The following is a 16,363-nucleotide window of genomic DNA, read 5'->3' on the forward strand; positions in this document are numbered from 1 at the left end:
GAGCAGAACCAACCAACCTGAGCTGCCTGGACCGATAACTCTGGAAGCTAAGTGGAAGCTGACTGGAGCCAGCGGCAGAGGAGAGCATCAAAGATGCAGCTACCAATGAGACGCTCTGTCCCCCCTGCTGTCCCTGCAGAGACCTGAACCCCCTCAGCCAGACCATCACCAGGACTGGATACAGGAACCGGTTCCACAGTGGAACAGTCCATCAGTCCACCTCCTCTACATGGGCGACATCAAGCTGCAGCCAGCAGAGAGCGGACATGGACTCGATGAGTCCCCTCACCAGGACATCCAGCAGGGACAATGGGTACGGCTCTGGGACTGGATCAGTGTGGACGGATGGTATCAAGCAGAGGGACGATGGTCACTACTGAAGGGTTGAACCACCTGAAGGCAACATCAGAGCTGCGGAAGAAGCTCCAGATACCTGGAGAACCACAGGATGAAGCAGCCCGAGGTCAGAGGTCAAGAGGTCAGCCACAGCCAGATCCCTCCAGAGGGTGACAGGTCCTGAACCGTCAGCTGAGTGACAGGAATCAAATTCAGGACATTAATGTATGCACAGTATGTTCTACCGATTAATCAGATTACCCAGCTGGTATAATGTCCTGACACTGGAAGAGATGAGAGCTAACCGATATCAAGACCAGGAACCTCCTCACAATGCTGAGGGGTTCCACCCCAAGTCCCAGGTCCTGAGGCTGGAGGCCCGAGTACTGGGAGGTCAAGGTCAAAACCACCATCCAGGAAGAAACATCATCCCTCCAAGAACACATCCATAAAATGGTCCCAATGACAACCTCCATCTCCAGGACTCTGGTGGATCCTGCAGAACCCTCCAGCTCCAGGACTCAGGTAGAGGACCCCATGCTGGAAGGACTTCCTGCCCAGGAAGGGCCAGAATCAGTGATTGATGTGATACGCAGACCAGTTGTCAGACGAAAGCTCGTGGAAGCAGGGCATCGTGGTGAGACGTGTGGACGAGATCAGGAGGAGTGCTAAGGAGACTGAACCAGGCTGTGATTATTGTTATTTGCTTTAATGCTTTTTTTATTTGGTCTTGTATCCAGAAACGGTTGCATGGCTTCCTGGAGGTAAGAAAAATGGAGGACGGGTTCATGAAAACAACACTGAAACAACACCTGGCAGAGGACATTTGATTTAAAACAAACTGTGTAAACCACAGTCTGAATTTGATTCTAAAACTACGACCCTCTTTATGATTGTCACTAATGGTTTAAAAAACGTATAAGCATGTTTACATTATGTTACTTTTTTGTGCATTTTGCCTTTTTTGAAAAAAAGAGTGACGTGAATGTTTGAAGAATGTAATTTCAAAATGTTTTTAATACTTTTCATTTGTAGGTCAATATTATTCTGAGTTTACTTGCATTTTATTTAATTTTAAATGAATCTGCATTTAAACAGTTTTTTCAGACGCTTTTTCCTCGCGAGATTTGACAGCAGCAGGCGGAGCTGTAGACCGGAAACAGCGCGCGCGCGCGCGCGCGTGTGTGTGTGTGTGTGTGTGTGAGAGAGAGAGAGACCACTGCTTCCTGTTTAGCAGTGACGTAGTAGAGCGACGTTCAGGACCCCGGTGTGATCGGAGCGCGTGCAGCTGAGTGACAGTCACGCGCTGGCTCGTTAGAGAAGCGGGAACAGAGGCTCACTGGAGGTGCGACACTTTAAAACTTTATTGTGAAAGGGATTAAACGGCGTCCACCAGGACACATCCGGATTCCTGCCAGGTGTTTAACGTCTGCTGGAGGAAAAAGGTCACCAGTTAACACGGGGACTACTGAATCCAAAACACCGGTCCGTGCTGCAGGTCGTGTCGCGCGCTCTCTCGGGCTGAGATGTCGGGCAGGAACCCGGGACGGAGCTGGTGAGTTCCGGTTCTGTGTGGAGCGGATCTGTTCAGTGGAGCATTGGGAACTCAGTTAGCTGCAGCACTGCAGAGGGGGGTGACCTGACTGCATGGACACGTGACTGAGTAGCTCAGGAACTACAGAGAGGAACTACAGCGAGAAACTACAGCGAGAAACTACAGGGAGAAACTACAGCGAGAAACTACAGGGAGAAACTACAGCGAGAAACTACAGGGAGAAACTACAGGGAGAAACTACAGCGAGAAACTACAGGGAGAAACTACAGCGAGAAACTACAGGGAGAAACTACAGCGAGAAACTACAGGGAGAAACTACAGCGAGAACTACAGGGAAAACTACAGGGAGAAACTACAGCGAGAAACTACAGGGAGAAACTACAGCGAGAAACTACAGGGAGAAACTACAGCGAGAAACTACAGCGAGAAACTACAGCGAGAAACTACAGGGAGAAACTACAGGGAGAAAACTACAGGGAGAAACTACAGCGAGAAACTACAGCGAGAAACTACAGGGAGAAACTGCAGCGAGAACTACAGGGAGAAACTACAGGGAGAAACTGCAGAGAGAAACTACAGGGGTACTCAGTGGTGAGAAACTACAGGGAGAAACTGCAGCGAGAAACTACAGGGAGAAACTACAGAGAGGAACTACAGCGAGAAACTACAGCGAGAAACTACAGCGAGAAACTACAGCGAGAAACTACAGGGAGAAACTACAGGGAGAAACTACAGCGAGAAACTACAGGGAGAAACTACAGCGAGAAACTACAGGGAGAAACTACAGGGAGAAACTACAGCGAGAAACTACAGGGAGAAACTACAGCGAGAAACTACAGAGAGAAACTACAGGGAGAAACTACAGAGAGGAACTACAGCGAGAAACTACAGGTAGAAACTACAGGGAGAACTACAGGGAGAAACTACAGCGAGAAACTACAGCGACAAACTACAGCGAGAAACTGCAGGGAGAAACTACAGGGAGAAACTACAGGGAGAAACTACAGCGAGAAACTACAGGGAGAAACTACAGGGAGAAACTACAGGGAGAAACTACAGCGAGAAACTACAGGGAGAAACTACAGGGAGAAACTACAGAGAGAAACTACAGAGAGAACTACAGAGAGAAACTACAGGAGAAACTACAGCGAGAAACTGCAGCGAGAAACTACAGGGAGAAACTAACAGCGAGAAACTACAGAGAGAAACTACAGGGAGAAACTACAGGGAGGAACTGCAGCCAGAAACTACAGGGAGAAACTACAGGGAGAAACTACAGGGAGAAACTACAGCCAGAAACTACAGGGAGAAACTACAGGTGAGAAACTACAGGGAGAAACTACAGGTAGAAACTACAGAGAGAAACTACAGGGAGAAACTACAGGGAGAAACTACAGCGAGAAACTACAGATAAGAACTACAGGGAGAAACTACAGCGAGAAACTGCAGCGAGAAACTACAGGGAGAAACTACAGAGAGAAACTACAGGAGAAACTACAGGGAGAACTACAGCGAAAACTATAGAGATAAACTACAGCCAGAAACTACAGGGAGAACTACAGAGAGAAACTACAGGAGAAACTACAGGGATAAACTATAGAGAGAAACTACAGGCCAGAAACTACAGTGAGAAACTACAGCCAGAAACTACAAGGGGAATCAGTAGTAATAACTACAGCGAGAAACTACAGGAGGAAAGTACAGGGGAAACCACAGGGAGAAACTACTACAGGGAGAAACTGCAGAGAGAAACTACAGGGGTACTCAGTGGTGAGAAACTACAGGGGGAATCAGTAGCAATAAACTACAGCGGTAAACTACAGTGAGAACTACAGGGGAACTTCTTGTTGAAGATGTCGATATTTGCTGTGTTGACGGAAACTTTTTAAGAACAATTGGAGAAAACATGGTTTAGTCTCATCTGGACAGGGTCTAGAGGGGGTCCTCATCTGGACAGGGTCTAGGAGGAGGTCTGGTCTGGACAGGGTCCAGGAGGGGGTCTGGTCTGGACAGGGTCTAGGAGGAGGTCTGGTCTGGACAGGGTCTAGGAGGAGGTCTGGTCTGGACAGGGTCTAGGAGGAGGTCTGGTCTGGACAGGGTCTAGGAGGGGTCTGGTCTGGACAGGGTCTAGGAGGGGGGTCTGGTCTGGACAGGGTCTAGGAGGGAGGTCTGGTCTGGACAGGGTCTAGGAGGAGGTCTGGTCTGGACAGGGTCTGAGGAGGGTCTGGTCTGGACAGGGTCTAGGAGGGGGTCTGGTCTGGACAGGGTCTTGAAGGGGGTCTGGTCTGGACAGGGTCTAGGAGGGGGTCTGGTCTGGACAGGGGTCTAGGAGGAGGTCTCAGCTGATCATCACACCACATCACATTGGAAACATCTGGCACCACTGGAGCGTGAATCATTTGGTCTCCAGTCAGGGAGTTTTGGAGATTTCCTCTTGTTTCCATCCACAGCAGAGCTCTGCAGGACCTGGACTCTGTTGCTGTGACGTCAGCATACAAGAGATTTTGTTTCCTAATCTTGATAATCTGGTGAATTTCAAGAAAATTACCCCAAATAATGACACATAAAATAATGATGTTGCATCACCTGAGCTGAAAGTGAACACTGCCCCAGAGTAAACTGTCAGAAGTTTAATTCAGCTGTGATTAAATGTCCCCCCCCCCCCCCCCCCCCCCGTAGCTATCGTCCGTTCATGGTTATCCAGGTGAATGTGGTGATTTGAGCTGCAGTGTTTCTGAAGTAAGGGAAGGTGTTTGATTCTCCAGACCTGGAGGTGATCTCCAGAGTGAGGGTGAACACTCAGGCCGTCCAGAAGAGAGCCCAGCACCTCCAGGCTCAGAAGATCCCCAGGAAGCAGTTCCAGGTGACTCCAGGATCCAGGATCCAGCTTTCTAGTCCACTCTCATTGTAATGTGTATTGTGCTGTTCAAGTTTTTATCTTTTATCCAGGAGTTCGTCATAAAACTTGTGATTTAAATATTCAGTCATGTCTAATCTTTTCCCCCTGTGGACCATTGAGTGTGTTTTGACTTAGACGTGTTGGACAGATAGTCCAGTACCCTGGACCGTCTGGAAGGCTGGGTCCGAGCCGCACATTCAGCATCCACCCAAGTCTGGATATGTTTGGTTTGGACTTAGAGGAATATCTGGAAGCATTTCTTTGGCTTTAGAAATGAATTAATGTGTTTATATAAATCTGGGTTTGAATATATTGTGACTGTAGAGCATGTGTGGAGGGGTGTGGAGGGGTGTGGACCCCCCGCCCCCCCATCCCACCCCGGACTGCTAGCATGCGTTTGTCCTGCAGACTGCGTGGCTGCTGAAGGCCGTCACCTGCATCGACCTCACAACTCTATCTGGAGACGACACGCCGTCCAACGTGCACCGGCTGTGCATGAAGGCCATCCAGCCAATCAGAGCCGACCTGCTGGAGGAGATTCACATGCACGACAAAGGGTGTGGCTCCCCTGGAGTGCACGTGAAGAAACACACTTCCTGCTCCACATGGAGGAACGTTTCAGATTGGTGGTGTGTGTGTGTGTGTGTGTGTGTGTGTGTGTGTTGTGTGTGTGTGTGTGTGTGTGTGTGTGTGTGTGTGTGTGTGTGTGTGTGTGTGTGTGTTGTGTGTGTGTGTGTGTGTGTGTGTGTGGTGTGTGTGTGTGTGTGTGTGTGTGTGTGTTCTTCAGGAGTGACAACAGCAGCAGTGTGTGTGTATCCATCACGAGTAGCCGATGCCGTAAAATCTCTGAAAGCAGCCAACTGCAGCTTACCTGTGCCTCAGGTAGGTTCCTGCTCAGTCTCTCACCGTGTTCCTGTCGCGTTGTTCCTGTCACGGTGTTCTTGTCCTGTTGTTCCTGTCCTGTTGTTCCTGTCCCGGTGTTCCTGTCCCGGTGTTCTTGTCCTGTTGTTCCTGTCCAGTGTTCCTGTCCCGGTGTTCCTGTCCCGGTGTTCCTGTCCCGGTGTTCTTGTCCCGTTGTTCCTGTCGCGGCGTTCCTGTCCTGTTGTTCCTGTCCTGTTGTTCCTGTCCTGGTGTTCCTGTCCCGGTGTTCCTGTCCTGGTGTTCCTGTCCTGTTGTTCCTGTCCTGGTGTTCCTGTCCCGGTGTTCCTGTCCTGGTGTTCCTGTCCTGTTGTTCCTGTCCTGTTGTTCCTGTCCTGGTGTTCCTGTCCCGGTGTTCCTGTCCTGTTGTTCCTGTCCCGGTGTTCCTGTCCCGGTGTTCCTGTCCTGGTGTTCCTGTCCTGGTGTTCCTGTCACGGTGTTCTTGTCCTGTTGTTCCTGTCCTGGTTGTTCCTGTCCCAGTGTTCCTGTCCCGGTGTTCCTGTCCCGGTGTTCCTGTCCCGGTGTTCTTGTCCCGTTGTTCCTGTCGCGGCGTTCCTGTCGCGGTGTTCCTGTCCCGGGTTGTTCCTGTCCTGTTGTTCCTGTCCCGGTGTTCCTGTCCCGGTGTTCTTGTCCTGTTGTTCCTGTCCCGGTGTTCCTGTCCCGGTGTTCCTGTCCTGGTGTTCCTGTCCTGGTGTTCCTGTCCTGGTGTTCCTGTCACGGTGTTCCTGTCCTGTTGTTCCTGTCCCGGTGTTCCTGTCCCGGTGTTCCTGTCCCGGTGTTCCTGTCCCGGTGTTCCTGTCCTGTTGTTCCTGTCCTGCTGTTCCAGTCATGGTGTTCCTGTCACGGTGTTCTCCTCTTCTCAGTTGCCACCGGGTTCCCAGCAGCCAAACACCACTGGAGACTCGCCTGCAGGTCAGAAACAGTCTGATGTTGTGTTGAAGAGAAACTGTTGTGTGAATGATTGTTGATGTTCATCTAAAAACTCCAGGCCTGCTGGGAAGTGTTGGGGTGTAGCGTGGGCTGGACTGACTCAGCACGGTGTTGATTTGAGGGGGAATAATGAAGTCTTTCCAGACCAGCCTGCCACTCAGGTCCACGGTCCCACCAATCGGCTGATCTGGTTCTCCAGTCCTCTGCTGGACAGGGAGCTGAGGCCGGCGCCGAACCCCAGGGGGGGTCACACTGGAGTTCTGTAGAGTAGAACTGTTCTGAAGTGTGGTTCTAGTCTTATTTCCAACAAGTGCTAAGAGCAAGATAATCTCCCCAGTAGGACATCACTCTTCACTGTTGAACGTCTTTTCAGACGCATTCAGATAGATTCTGTTTTCTGTTTTCACATTTAAATTGAGAACTCTTCAACCGGTCCGGGTTGGTCCAGCTGTCGGTGCTGCAGAGGTTTTGGCTGCTGTAGAGTCTAACATGGCGCCTGCTGATATCTGGTGCAGTGAAACCAGTCTGCAGTGAGAGTTTTCCTTTTCCTCACAGTTATGTTGAGTTTTCTTCTGTGGTTTCAGGAAGTGCGTCTGGCGGTGAGAGACGGAGCGACGGAGATCGACATCGTCATCAGCAGACTTTGGCCCTCACAGGACAGTGGGGAAGGTGTGTTAATTCAGCCGACCGCCCTGCAGACCAAACCGGCTGCTGCTGCTTCAGTGCACACACAGCAGAGCTGAAGGTCATGTTGACTGCTGGGAGCTGAACCGTCTGTAAATGTTTGAACAGACCACAAACAGAGAGACCCTGTTCTCTTACATTTGTTCGCTTTTCTGATAGCCATGGCTGCCTGCTGTCTTCTTCCATCCGCTGACGGCAGGATGTTGTTTTCCGCCTGCACCTCCTTCCTCTTTCGTGTTCTCATGATATTTGCGTCTGTGTGTTTTTCATGCCTGCAGCCATGTATGATGAGATCCGCCAGTTTCGAGAGGTCTGTGGAGACGCCCACATGAAGACCATCCTGGCTGTGGGAGAACTCGGAACCTTCACCAACGTCTACAAGGCCAGCATGGTGGCCATGATGGCAGGTCAGTCTGCTCCACCGGGTCCACCGGGTCCACCGGGTCCACTGCAGGCGGAGCTCCTTTGTGAAGAACGTTTTCCAACATCCAGCCTTCCCTCATCTCTGAAGTCCTGCAGAAAGCTGCTGGAGTCAGCTTCGAGAACACTGATGTTAAAGCGGCCTGTTCGAGTCTTTCAGTCAGGTTCTAGAGACCAGTCCTAGACCAGAGACCAGGTTCTAGAGCTCATCACAGACCAGAGACCAGGTTCTAGAGCTCATCACAGACCAGAGACCAGGTTCTAGAGCTCATCACAGACCAGAGACCAGGTTCTAGAGCTCATCACAGACCAGAGACCAGGTTCTAGAGCTCCACCCTCACTGTCTTTCACAGCAGTGATTAAACTCCTGCTGCAGTTCCTCTTGTTGTCCACAGGATGGCACTGTTGTCTAGCTTTTCTTTGTGAGTTGAGCGCATGGCTGTGGGACCCCCCCCCCTCAGTGCGTGTGACCAGCCGTCCCCTGATGGGGCGGGTAGGCCTGATAGACATCGTTATTAGGATGCATTGGTTTTGTCGTCACGCTCCTTAATCTCCCCTTGTTCCTATGAATTGCGTATGAGATTCCTGGAATTAAATGATATTTAAACTTATTAATCTGCGATGCGGGCTATTTTCCCGTGCTGCCCCCCCCCCATCCCCCTGCCACAGCTTCATTACCGCCACCCGCATTTAATAACCGTTATCCATTATCTGGTAATTAAGACTCCCCAAAAACCAGCGTGGAGGATCCTGGCAGTGAGGGAGGGATCCACGGACCGGCTCTCTAATGAACTGCGCAGTGTTCATCTTGTTCTGCTGTAATGAGCAGTCATTATCCAGACGGCCTTCTCTCTGCCGCCGCCTTTTCATTTTCTATTTTTATCAGGACGCTGATGAAATGTAATTGCTTATGAAGGAATGGAAAGAGAAATGAAGGCTTTTATTGATGAGCGTGCAGCTGGCCTGTGTTCGCCATCTTCCTCCTCTTCATCGGCATCTGCCGTCTGCCCCGCCTCCCTCCAGGCTCAGACTTCATCAAGACCTCCACCGGGAAGGAGTCCGTCAACGCCACCTATCCCGTCGCCGTGGTGATGGCCAGAGCCATCCGGGACTACTTCCTGCGAACGGGCCACAAGGTAGAGCAGCTCCTCCTGGACCCGTCCAGCCGGGACCAGAACCAGATCCCACGCTTCAGGAGAGCCTGTGAAAGAGGACTCGTCATAGCTCTGTTCCTCCACCGCCGAACAAGCAGAACATGTCTTCTGAACGAGCAGAACATGTGTCTTCTGAACGAGCAGAACATGTGTCTTCTGAAGCGACTGACAGCTTTTTATGTTCTGATTACACTCGCCTCAAAATGAAGCAGAGGGTTTGTTTTCCTGGAGGTTCAGCAAGGTCTTAGTGCATTTATTTCATTTTAGCTGTAGAAACCCTCAGAGTGTGTGTGTGTGTGTGTGTGTGTGGTGTTCTCGTATTTCTATCCTTGTTGGGGCCAAATGTCCCCCAAGGATAGCAAAACGTGGAACGACGTGCCTTGTGGGGACCTTTTTCCGGTCCTAAGTAGGAGAAACAGTGTTTCTTGACCATGTTTTTGTTACTGAAAAAGTAAAGTGCAAAAACATTTCTTTAGGGTTAGGCTTTGTTGTGGTGTGGGTTAGGGTTAGGGTAAGGGTCAGGGGTTAGGGGCTAGACATGAATGGGAGTCAATGGACGGTCCCCACAAGGATAGAAATACAAGACTGTGTGTGTGGTGTGTGTGTGTGTGTGTGTGGTGTGTGTGTGTGTGTGTGGTGTGTGTGTGTGTGTGTGTGTGTTGTGTGTGTGTGTGTGTGTGTGTGGCAGGTGGGCTTTAAGCCAGCGGGCGGCATCCGGACGGCTCAGGAGTCTCTGCTGTGGCTGATGTTAATCAAGGAGGAGCTGGGCGGCGACTGGCTCCGCCCACACCTGTTCCGCTTCGGGGCCAGCAGCCTGCTGGCCGACATCGAGAGGCAGGTGAGCAACAGCGGGTCCATCGCCACAGTCCAACATGAGGCCCGAGGCCCAGAAAAGCACACCAGTGGACTATATGTACAGCTCCATCACTTCCTGAAGTTCAGACAGCATCTTTCTTTCCTGTCTTTCACGATAGGATGAACTGATTAATCCAGGTGTGTCTGGCCATTTACTGAGGTCTGACACACCTGGATTAATCAGTTCATCCTATCATGAAACACAGGAAATAAAGGTGCTGTCTGAACTTCAGGAAGTAATGGAGCTGTACAGGTAGCCCTTTGACATCGTTTCAGTCAGTCTGGACAGGAAGACTCTGAGCAGTTAGCATTAGCATCCACGAACAGGACTCAGCAGTTAGCATTAGCATCCACGGACAGGAGGACTCAGCAGTTAGCATTAGCATCCACGGACAGGAGGACTCAGCAGTTAGCATTAGCATCCACGGACAGGAGGACTCAGCAGTTAGCATTAGCATCCACGGACAGGAGGACTCAGCATTAGCATTAGCATCCACGGACAGGACTCAGCAGTTAGCATTAGCGTCCAGGTTGCTGTGCAGCAGAGGCAGGGTTCAGACGAGGCGTCCTGATGAGGACGGCTGATGGTGGGTTTCTTCACAGCAGGGTGCCGGTTGGTTCTGGGATGTTCTGCGGAGCTGGATCGATCTGGGTTGATCTGGTCTTGGTTCTTGTTTGCTCTCAGATCTCCCACCAGGTGACGGGACGCTACGCAGCCTATCAGGAGCTTCCTCTGGCCTGAACACACAGGAAACGGCTTCTCCGCTTTTCACAATAAAGTCCGTGATAAAGACGACGCTTGGTGTCCTGCTTCTTCATGGCTGATAATTATTGATCACTCTGAAAGAACTCTGCGCCGTCCCAGCAGGCCGTCCTGACACGGCGAGCCGAACTTGATCCGGACTCCAGCTGTTGGTTTCATTAGTGGGAATCTGGGGCGTTGGAGGAACCCGGAGGATTAATCGGGGTTAAGTGAGTTTAAGATCTGAGGGTTCGTCTGAAGGCAGAAAACTTTCTTTTGTTCTGGAATTAAAACGTCACGGCCGAGCCTTGAGACCCTGACCTTGACTGGAGCAGAATAAATGAGGCCAGAAGCAGCTTGTTGAGGACAGCAGAGCAGGGAATGAAACCAGCTGATCCGGTCCAGGAACGGGTCAGATCCGGTCCAGGAACGGGTCAGATCCGGTCCAGGATCTGATCAGATCCGTCCAGGAACGGGTCAGATCCGGTCCAGGAACGGGTCAGATCCGGTCCAGGAACGGTTCAGATCCGGTCCAGGAACGGGTCAGATCCGGTCCAGGATCTGATCAGATCCGGTCCAGGAAGGGATCAGGATCAGAGGACTGGATTGGAGGTGGGTTCCGGGTCCAGGCTTGGCTCCATTCATCTCTTGGGTGTGGGGGTCCACAGTGTGGTGGGGACGGGGGAGGGCCGGGGGGTGCCAGGGCCCTCGGTGGTCTCAATCTGCTGTGACAGTGTGTGTGTGTTGTGTGTGTGTGTGTGTGTGTGTGTGTGTGTGAGAGAGCAGGTTTGCATGTTTGTGTCGTGTGACGGGTTTCTGTTGTAAATCTTCATGCTTCTGAGAAGTGGATCCAGATGGACCGACTGTTCTGGGTCCCTGCGGTCCCTGGACTCCCTGTCCAGTCACGTCTTCATGTCTTCTACCAGACATCCCCATGCTCTCTCTCTCTTCAGCTGGAAAAGGTACCATGAAAGACGCTTCAGGGCCCTGAAACAGGCCTGACGACGCCACAGCCTCCAGGTTTGTCCAGAAATGGCAGCCTTCATAGCCAAACTTCATTGTGATGAAAGCCTGCCCCGGATCGCCCCTCTTCACGCCCCCCCCCCTCTTTAAAATGGTATTTACTCATTCTTGGTTCCTTTATGATTTATCTCATAGTTTTTCGTCTCCTGCCGCTCTGCACGGAGCATCCTCGGTACATCTGGAGTTAAGAGTTGGACGGCGGCAGTCGGGACCACCTCGCCTCACTGCTGGCTCTGAATGCCGTCCAGGATGACTTGTTCACGCTCTGAAGCCAGCGTCTCACAGGAAGCCTTGTTTGCTTCATGTGTCGTCGATACCTGCATGGCTGTTATTTTTTCGAATGTGGAAATGTGCTGCTGCAGAGCTGGCTGAAAGCCAGGAGGGACTCCAGAGGCGGCAGGGTCTTCAGGTGTGTGATGAATGCACGGTGTGGCCGAGTCCCCGTTCTGCAGCTCCGTCCTCCAGACTGCTGGAGCGCTGCTCCGGCACTAAAGCCGCGCGGACCGGCTCAAGGTTGCAGCAGGTGAAATTCAAAGAGAGGATAATTGGCCTCAGCCTGCAGTGATATTAATGATACAATTAGAGCAGGCCTCTGGCTCCAGGTGTGATCGGTGGTACCCGGGGACTTCACTAGTGTCAGCCTGATGCTTCTGATGCTCTGCTGATCCCACCAAAGTGGGATGCTCATTTCCCATGGTGCACTCTGCCTTTGAGCACTGACCTTGGTTGGAGAGAAGAGATGGAATACATGTTTGAAAGATCAAAAAAACAGTCCACACTCACCTGTCTGCACAGCTTCACAGGCCTGGCTCATCCTGGGAGTTTCAGGGCTGGGAGCACTCCAAACCTCCCTCCTCTCTTTATTTACAGCCTCTTCTCTTCAAGGCGGCAGTAGTCTGATGAGCAGCTGCCTGATAACATGCCACTGAACACTTCAACCACTTATGCAAGCAAACACGAGAATAATGTTGGATGGAGGAGGACCTGAGCAGCCAGGCGCTGCAGGCAGGACTCGTTCTGTCCAGTCAGCTCAGAAATGTGACCACAGGTAAACTGGAAGCATCTCAAACTTCTCATGGAGAGCTGCAGCAGCCGTCTGAATGCGGAATAAAGACAGGTGATGCATTTATTTATTGCCTTCCCTTCAGGAGTGGCTGCTGAGGCGGTGTGGGTGACTCCTGTGTTTAAAGAGCTTCTTCTCTTCTGGAGTGTGACGGAGCCCGCTGGGAGACTTCACAATGCCTTCCTGTGGCAAAAGACAGGCTTTATCCATTTTGGATGATGCACCAACACAGAAAATATTCCTCAGCCAGGTGTACAAAGCCAGCGGAGGCCACAGAGGCTTCAGGAGGAGGATCGGACCACAAACTCAAAGTCCCAACTTTCTTCATCATTTGAACTTTTCCAACTCAGACTCAGAATGTTAAGTCGGTGCGCCAAGATGAAAACTCTCCAACATCGAAACGGTGCGTCTCTCTAAAGCTGCTCCTGACTGAGCTGTTTAGAATTCAATCAGCTCCGAGATCCCTCGTTAGAGAGTTATCTACATTCAGCTCAAGGTTCGGGGTCAATAGCATAACCACTATGAAACAGAAAGGTATTTTATCATGGCCTAGTATATAAATCTAGAGAAATCTCTGTCAAAGAACCACGGACAGAATATTGTTTGCTATGGGAATCTCAATGGAGTCCTCAGAGCTCATTCCGAGGCTTTTGAAGTGAGCGCTGACATTGAAGAAACTCAAGGGCGGGAAGGGAATAAGGGGCCTCTCAAATGAAGAAGGATGGAGCTGCATTCACCTCACAAATTAGAAGCAACGCTTTCAAGACACTGTCATGTTTGTGAGAAAAAAACTGAGTGGGAAACGGGGGAGGGGGGGTGGGGGGGTCCTCAGCTGAGAAACACAGAGCACCAAGAATAAAGCAAGGTGTGTTTGCAAGCAGAGGAGAGAGCGGATGAGAACCCGACAGGGTCAACAACGGAACTGGAGCACACTGCTGCACACTGCAACACACTGCTGCAAACTGCAACACACTGCTGCACACTGCAACACACTGCTGCACAATGCAACACACTGCTGCACACTGCAAGTCACTGCAACACACTGCTGCACACTGCAACACACTGCAAGACACTGCTGCATACTGCAACACACTGCTGCACACTGCAAGTCACTGCAACACACTGCTGCACACTGCAACACATTGCTGCAAACTGCTGCACAATGCAACACACTGCTGCACACTGCAAGTCACTGCAACACACTGCTGCACACTGCAACACATTGCTGCAAACTGCTGCACAATGCAACACACTGCTGCACACTGCAAGTCACTGCAACACACTGCTGCACACTGCAACACACTGCAAGACACTGCAGCGCACTGCTGCACACTGCAACACACTGCTGCACACTGTTGCACACTGCAGGTCACTGCAAGACACTGCAGTGCACTGCTGCACACTAGAACACACTGCTGCACACTGTTGCACACTGCAGGTCACTGCAACACACTGCAACGCACTGCTGCACGCTGCTGCACAGCAAGAAAATGAAAAAGAAAAGGTTTTTAAGTGATTGGTGGACTGAAGGAAGAATGAGAACAGGAGACTCAGGCCGTGGTTGTGTACAGGTGAAGGGGAGGGGAACGGCCAATCCATCGTTTCTGAGTCGTTCAGATTCAAACAGGAAGTAGGTACGGTCCTGAAGGCCTCGGCCAATCACGTTCCAGCGCAGACGGGTCTGCCGCCTGGAGGAGGCGACCCGGGAGCCTGAGGACGTGCTGCTGCACCTGGCAGGAGATCGGGCGGCCTGATGATGAGCTGATCGATGCTCCGGTGACCTGGTGTGTGGAGGTCAGCGCCGGGCTCAGCGGCACGTGAAGCACTCGGCTGTGTTCTTCTCACCAACATGCTCAAGAGCAAAATACAACCTCATTGATTTTTCTTTCTTTAAAGTTAAGTTTATCTTCACAGAACTTTGTGGTTCAGCAAGAAAACCACCAAAACACTGACACACTCCTCCTCTCTCCTCCTCCTCTCTCTCTCTCTCCTCCTCTCTCCTCCTCTCTCTCTCCTCCTCTCTCCTCCTCTCTCTCCTCCTCTCTCTCTCCTCCTCCTCCTCTCTCTCCTCCTCCTCCTCCCTCCTCCTCCTCTCTCCTCCTCCTCCTCCTCCTCTCTCTCCTCCCCCTCCTCCCTCCTCTCTCTCTCCTCCTCTCTCTCCCCTCCTCCCTCCTCCTCCTCCTCCTCCTCTCTCTCCTCCTCCTCTCTCTCTTCCTCCTCCTCTCTCTCCTCCTCCTCCCTCCTCCTCTCTCCTCCTCCTCCTCCTCTCTCCTCCTCCTCCTCTCTCTCCCCTCCTCTCTCCTCCTCCCTCCTCCTCTCTCCTCCTCCTCTCTCTCTCTCCTCCTCCTCTCTCTCCCCCTCCTCCCTCCTCCTCTCTCTCCCCTCCTCCCTCCTCCTCTCTCCTCCTCCTCTCTCCTCCTCCTCTCTCTCCCCTCCTCTCTCCTCCTCCCCTCCTCTCTCCTCCTCCTCCCTCCTCCTCCTCCTCCTCTCTCTCCCCTCCTCCCTCCTCCTCTCTCTCCTCCTCCTCTCTCTCTCCTCCTCTCTCTCTCCTCCTCTCTCCTCCTCCTCCCTCCTCCTCCTCCCTCCTCCTCTCTCCTCCTCCTCCCTCCTCCTCTCTCTCCTCCTCCTCTCTCTCCTCCTCCTCCTCTCTCTCCTCCTCCTCTCTCTCCTCCTCCTCCCTCCTCCTCCTCCTCCTCTCTCTCCCCTCCTCCCTCCTCCTCTCTCTCCTCCTCCTCTCTCTCTCTCCTCCTCTCTCTCTCCTCCTCTCTCCTCCTCCTCCCTCCTCCTCTCTCCTCCTCCTCCTCCTCCTCCTCCTCCTCCTCCTCCCTCCTCCTCCTCTCTCCTCCTCCTCCTCTCTCCTCCTCTCTCCCCTCCTCCTCCCTCCTCCTCCTCCTCCTCCTCCCTCCTCCTCCTCTCTCTCCTCCTCCTCTCTCTCCCCTCCTCCCTCCTCCTCCCTCCTCCCTCCTCCTCTCTCCTCCTCCTCTCTCTCCTCCTCCTCCTCCTCCTCCTCTCTCTCTCCTCCTCCTCCTCCTCCCTCCTCCTCTCTCCTCCTCCTCTCTCTCCTCCTCCTCTCTCTCCCCTCCTCCCTCCTCCTCCCTCCTCCCTCCTCCCTCCTCCCTCCTCCTCCCTCCTCCCTCCTCTCTCCTCCTCCCTCCTCCTCTCCCTCCTCCCTCCTCTCTCCTCCTCCCTCCTCCTCTCCCTCCTCCTCCTCTCTGCTCTCAGACTGGTATAAATCTCTCTGCAGGATAATTACCAGGATAATTTTATCGGTAATGATGCTTGTCAGTCAGAAGTGCTGATGAAATTCTAGAAGTTCTTCTGTGAAGTTCCTCCTCCAGAATTATCCTCAGATTGATGTGAGGGGAAGGAACTTCCTCCTCTAATGAATCCCTCAGAGTGACTGTTTGTTCCTCACCTGCTCAGGTTCTGGTCCACGGTGATCCTGAGTGACGGATCTCAGGAAGCTCTCCCACATTCCACTTCTTTTACTTGTCTGCGTAGTTTCCTCCCTCTTTTAAAAAAGGGCCACTTAAATTATTTGTGCGACGCTGTTCCGAGGCCTGGTGGCAAAGGTAAGGGCCTCCTGTGGATATGAGAGGATGAAAGGAAAATAACAAAAGGCGTCACTGCCTGAACGTTCTAATATTTAACATAAGCAGCGTCAAACATTTCTTAAGGAATACATGTCATGTGCTTTCTTTAAAGAAATGAAGATGCAGGCTGGGAGCCTGTTATCGCCTGCCTCGCTCAGCAGAGCCGCCGAGCGGCGGCGTCTGTCGGCGTC

At 52.1% G+C, this 16,363-nt stretch overlaps 1 protein-coding gene across 1 annotated transcript; it reads left to right on the forward strand.

The window, feature by feature from the left end:
- The first annotated feature begins 229 nt into the window (after positions 1–229).
- dera (deoxyribose-phosphate aldolase (putative)) lies at positions 230–10,547 on the forward strand. The gene is made up of 11 exons (XM_030114081.1): positions 230–313; positions 1,636–1,681; positions 4,657–4,754; positions 5,199–5,347; positions 5,579–5,710; positions 6,593–6,620; positions 7,223–7,307; positions 7,601–7,729; positions 8,766–8,878; positions 9,585–9,734; positions 10,437–10,547. The coding sequence occupies exons 1-11, from the start codon at positions 230–232 to the stop codon at positions 10,491–10,493; spliced, it is 1,071 nt and encodes a 356-aa protein (XP_029969941.1). The 3' UTR covers positions 10,494–10,547.
- The last annotated feature ends 5,816 nt before the right edge of the window (positions 10,548–16,363 follow it).

Source organism: Salarias fasciatus, chromosome 17 (genome assembly GCF_902148845.1).
Source record: "Salarias fasciatus chromosome 17, fSalaFa1.1, whole genome shotgun sequence".
Classification (NCBI taxonomy): Eukaryota; Metazoa; Chordata; class Actinopteri; order Blenniiformes; family Blenniidae; genus Salarias; species Salarias fasciatus.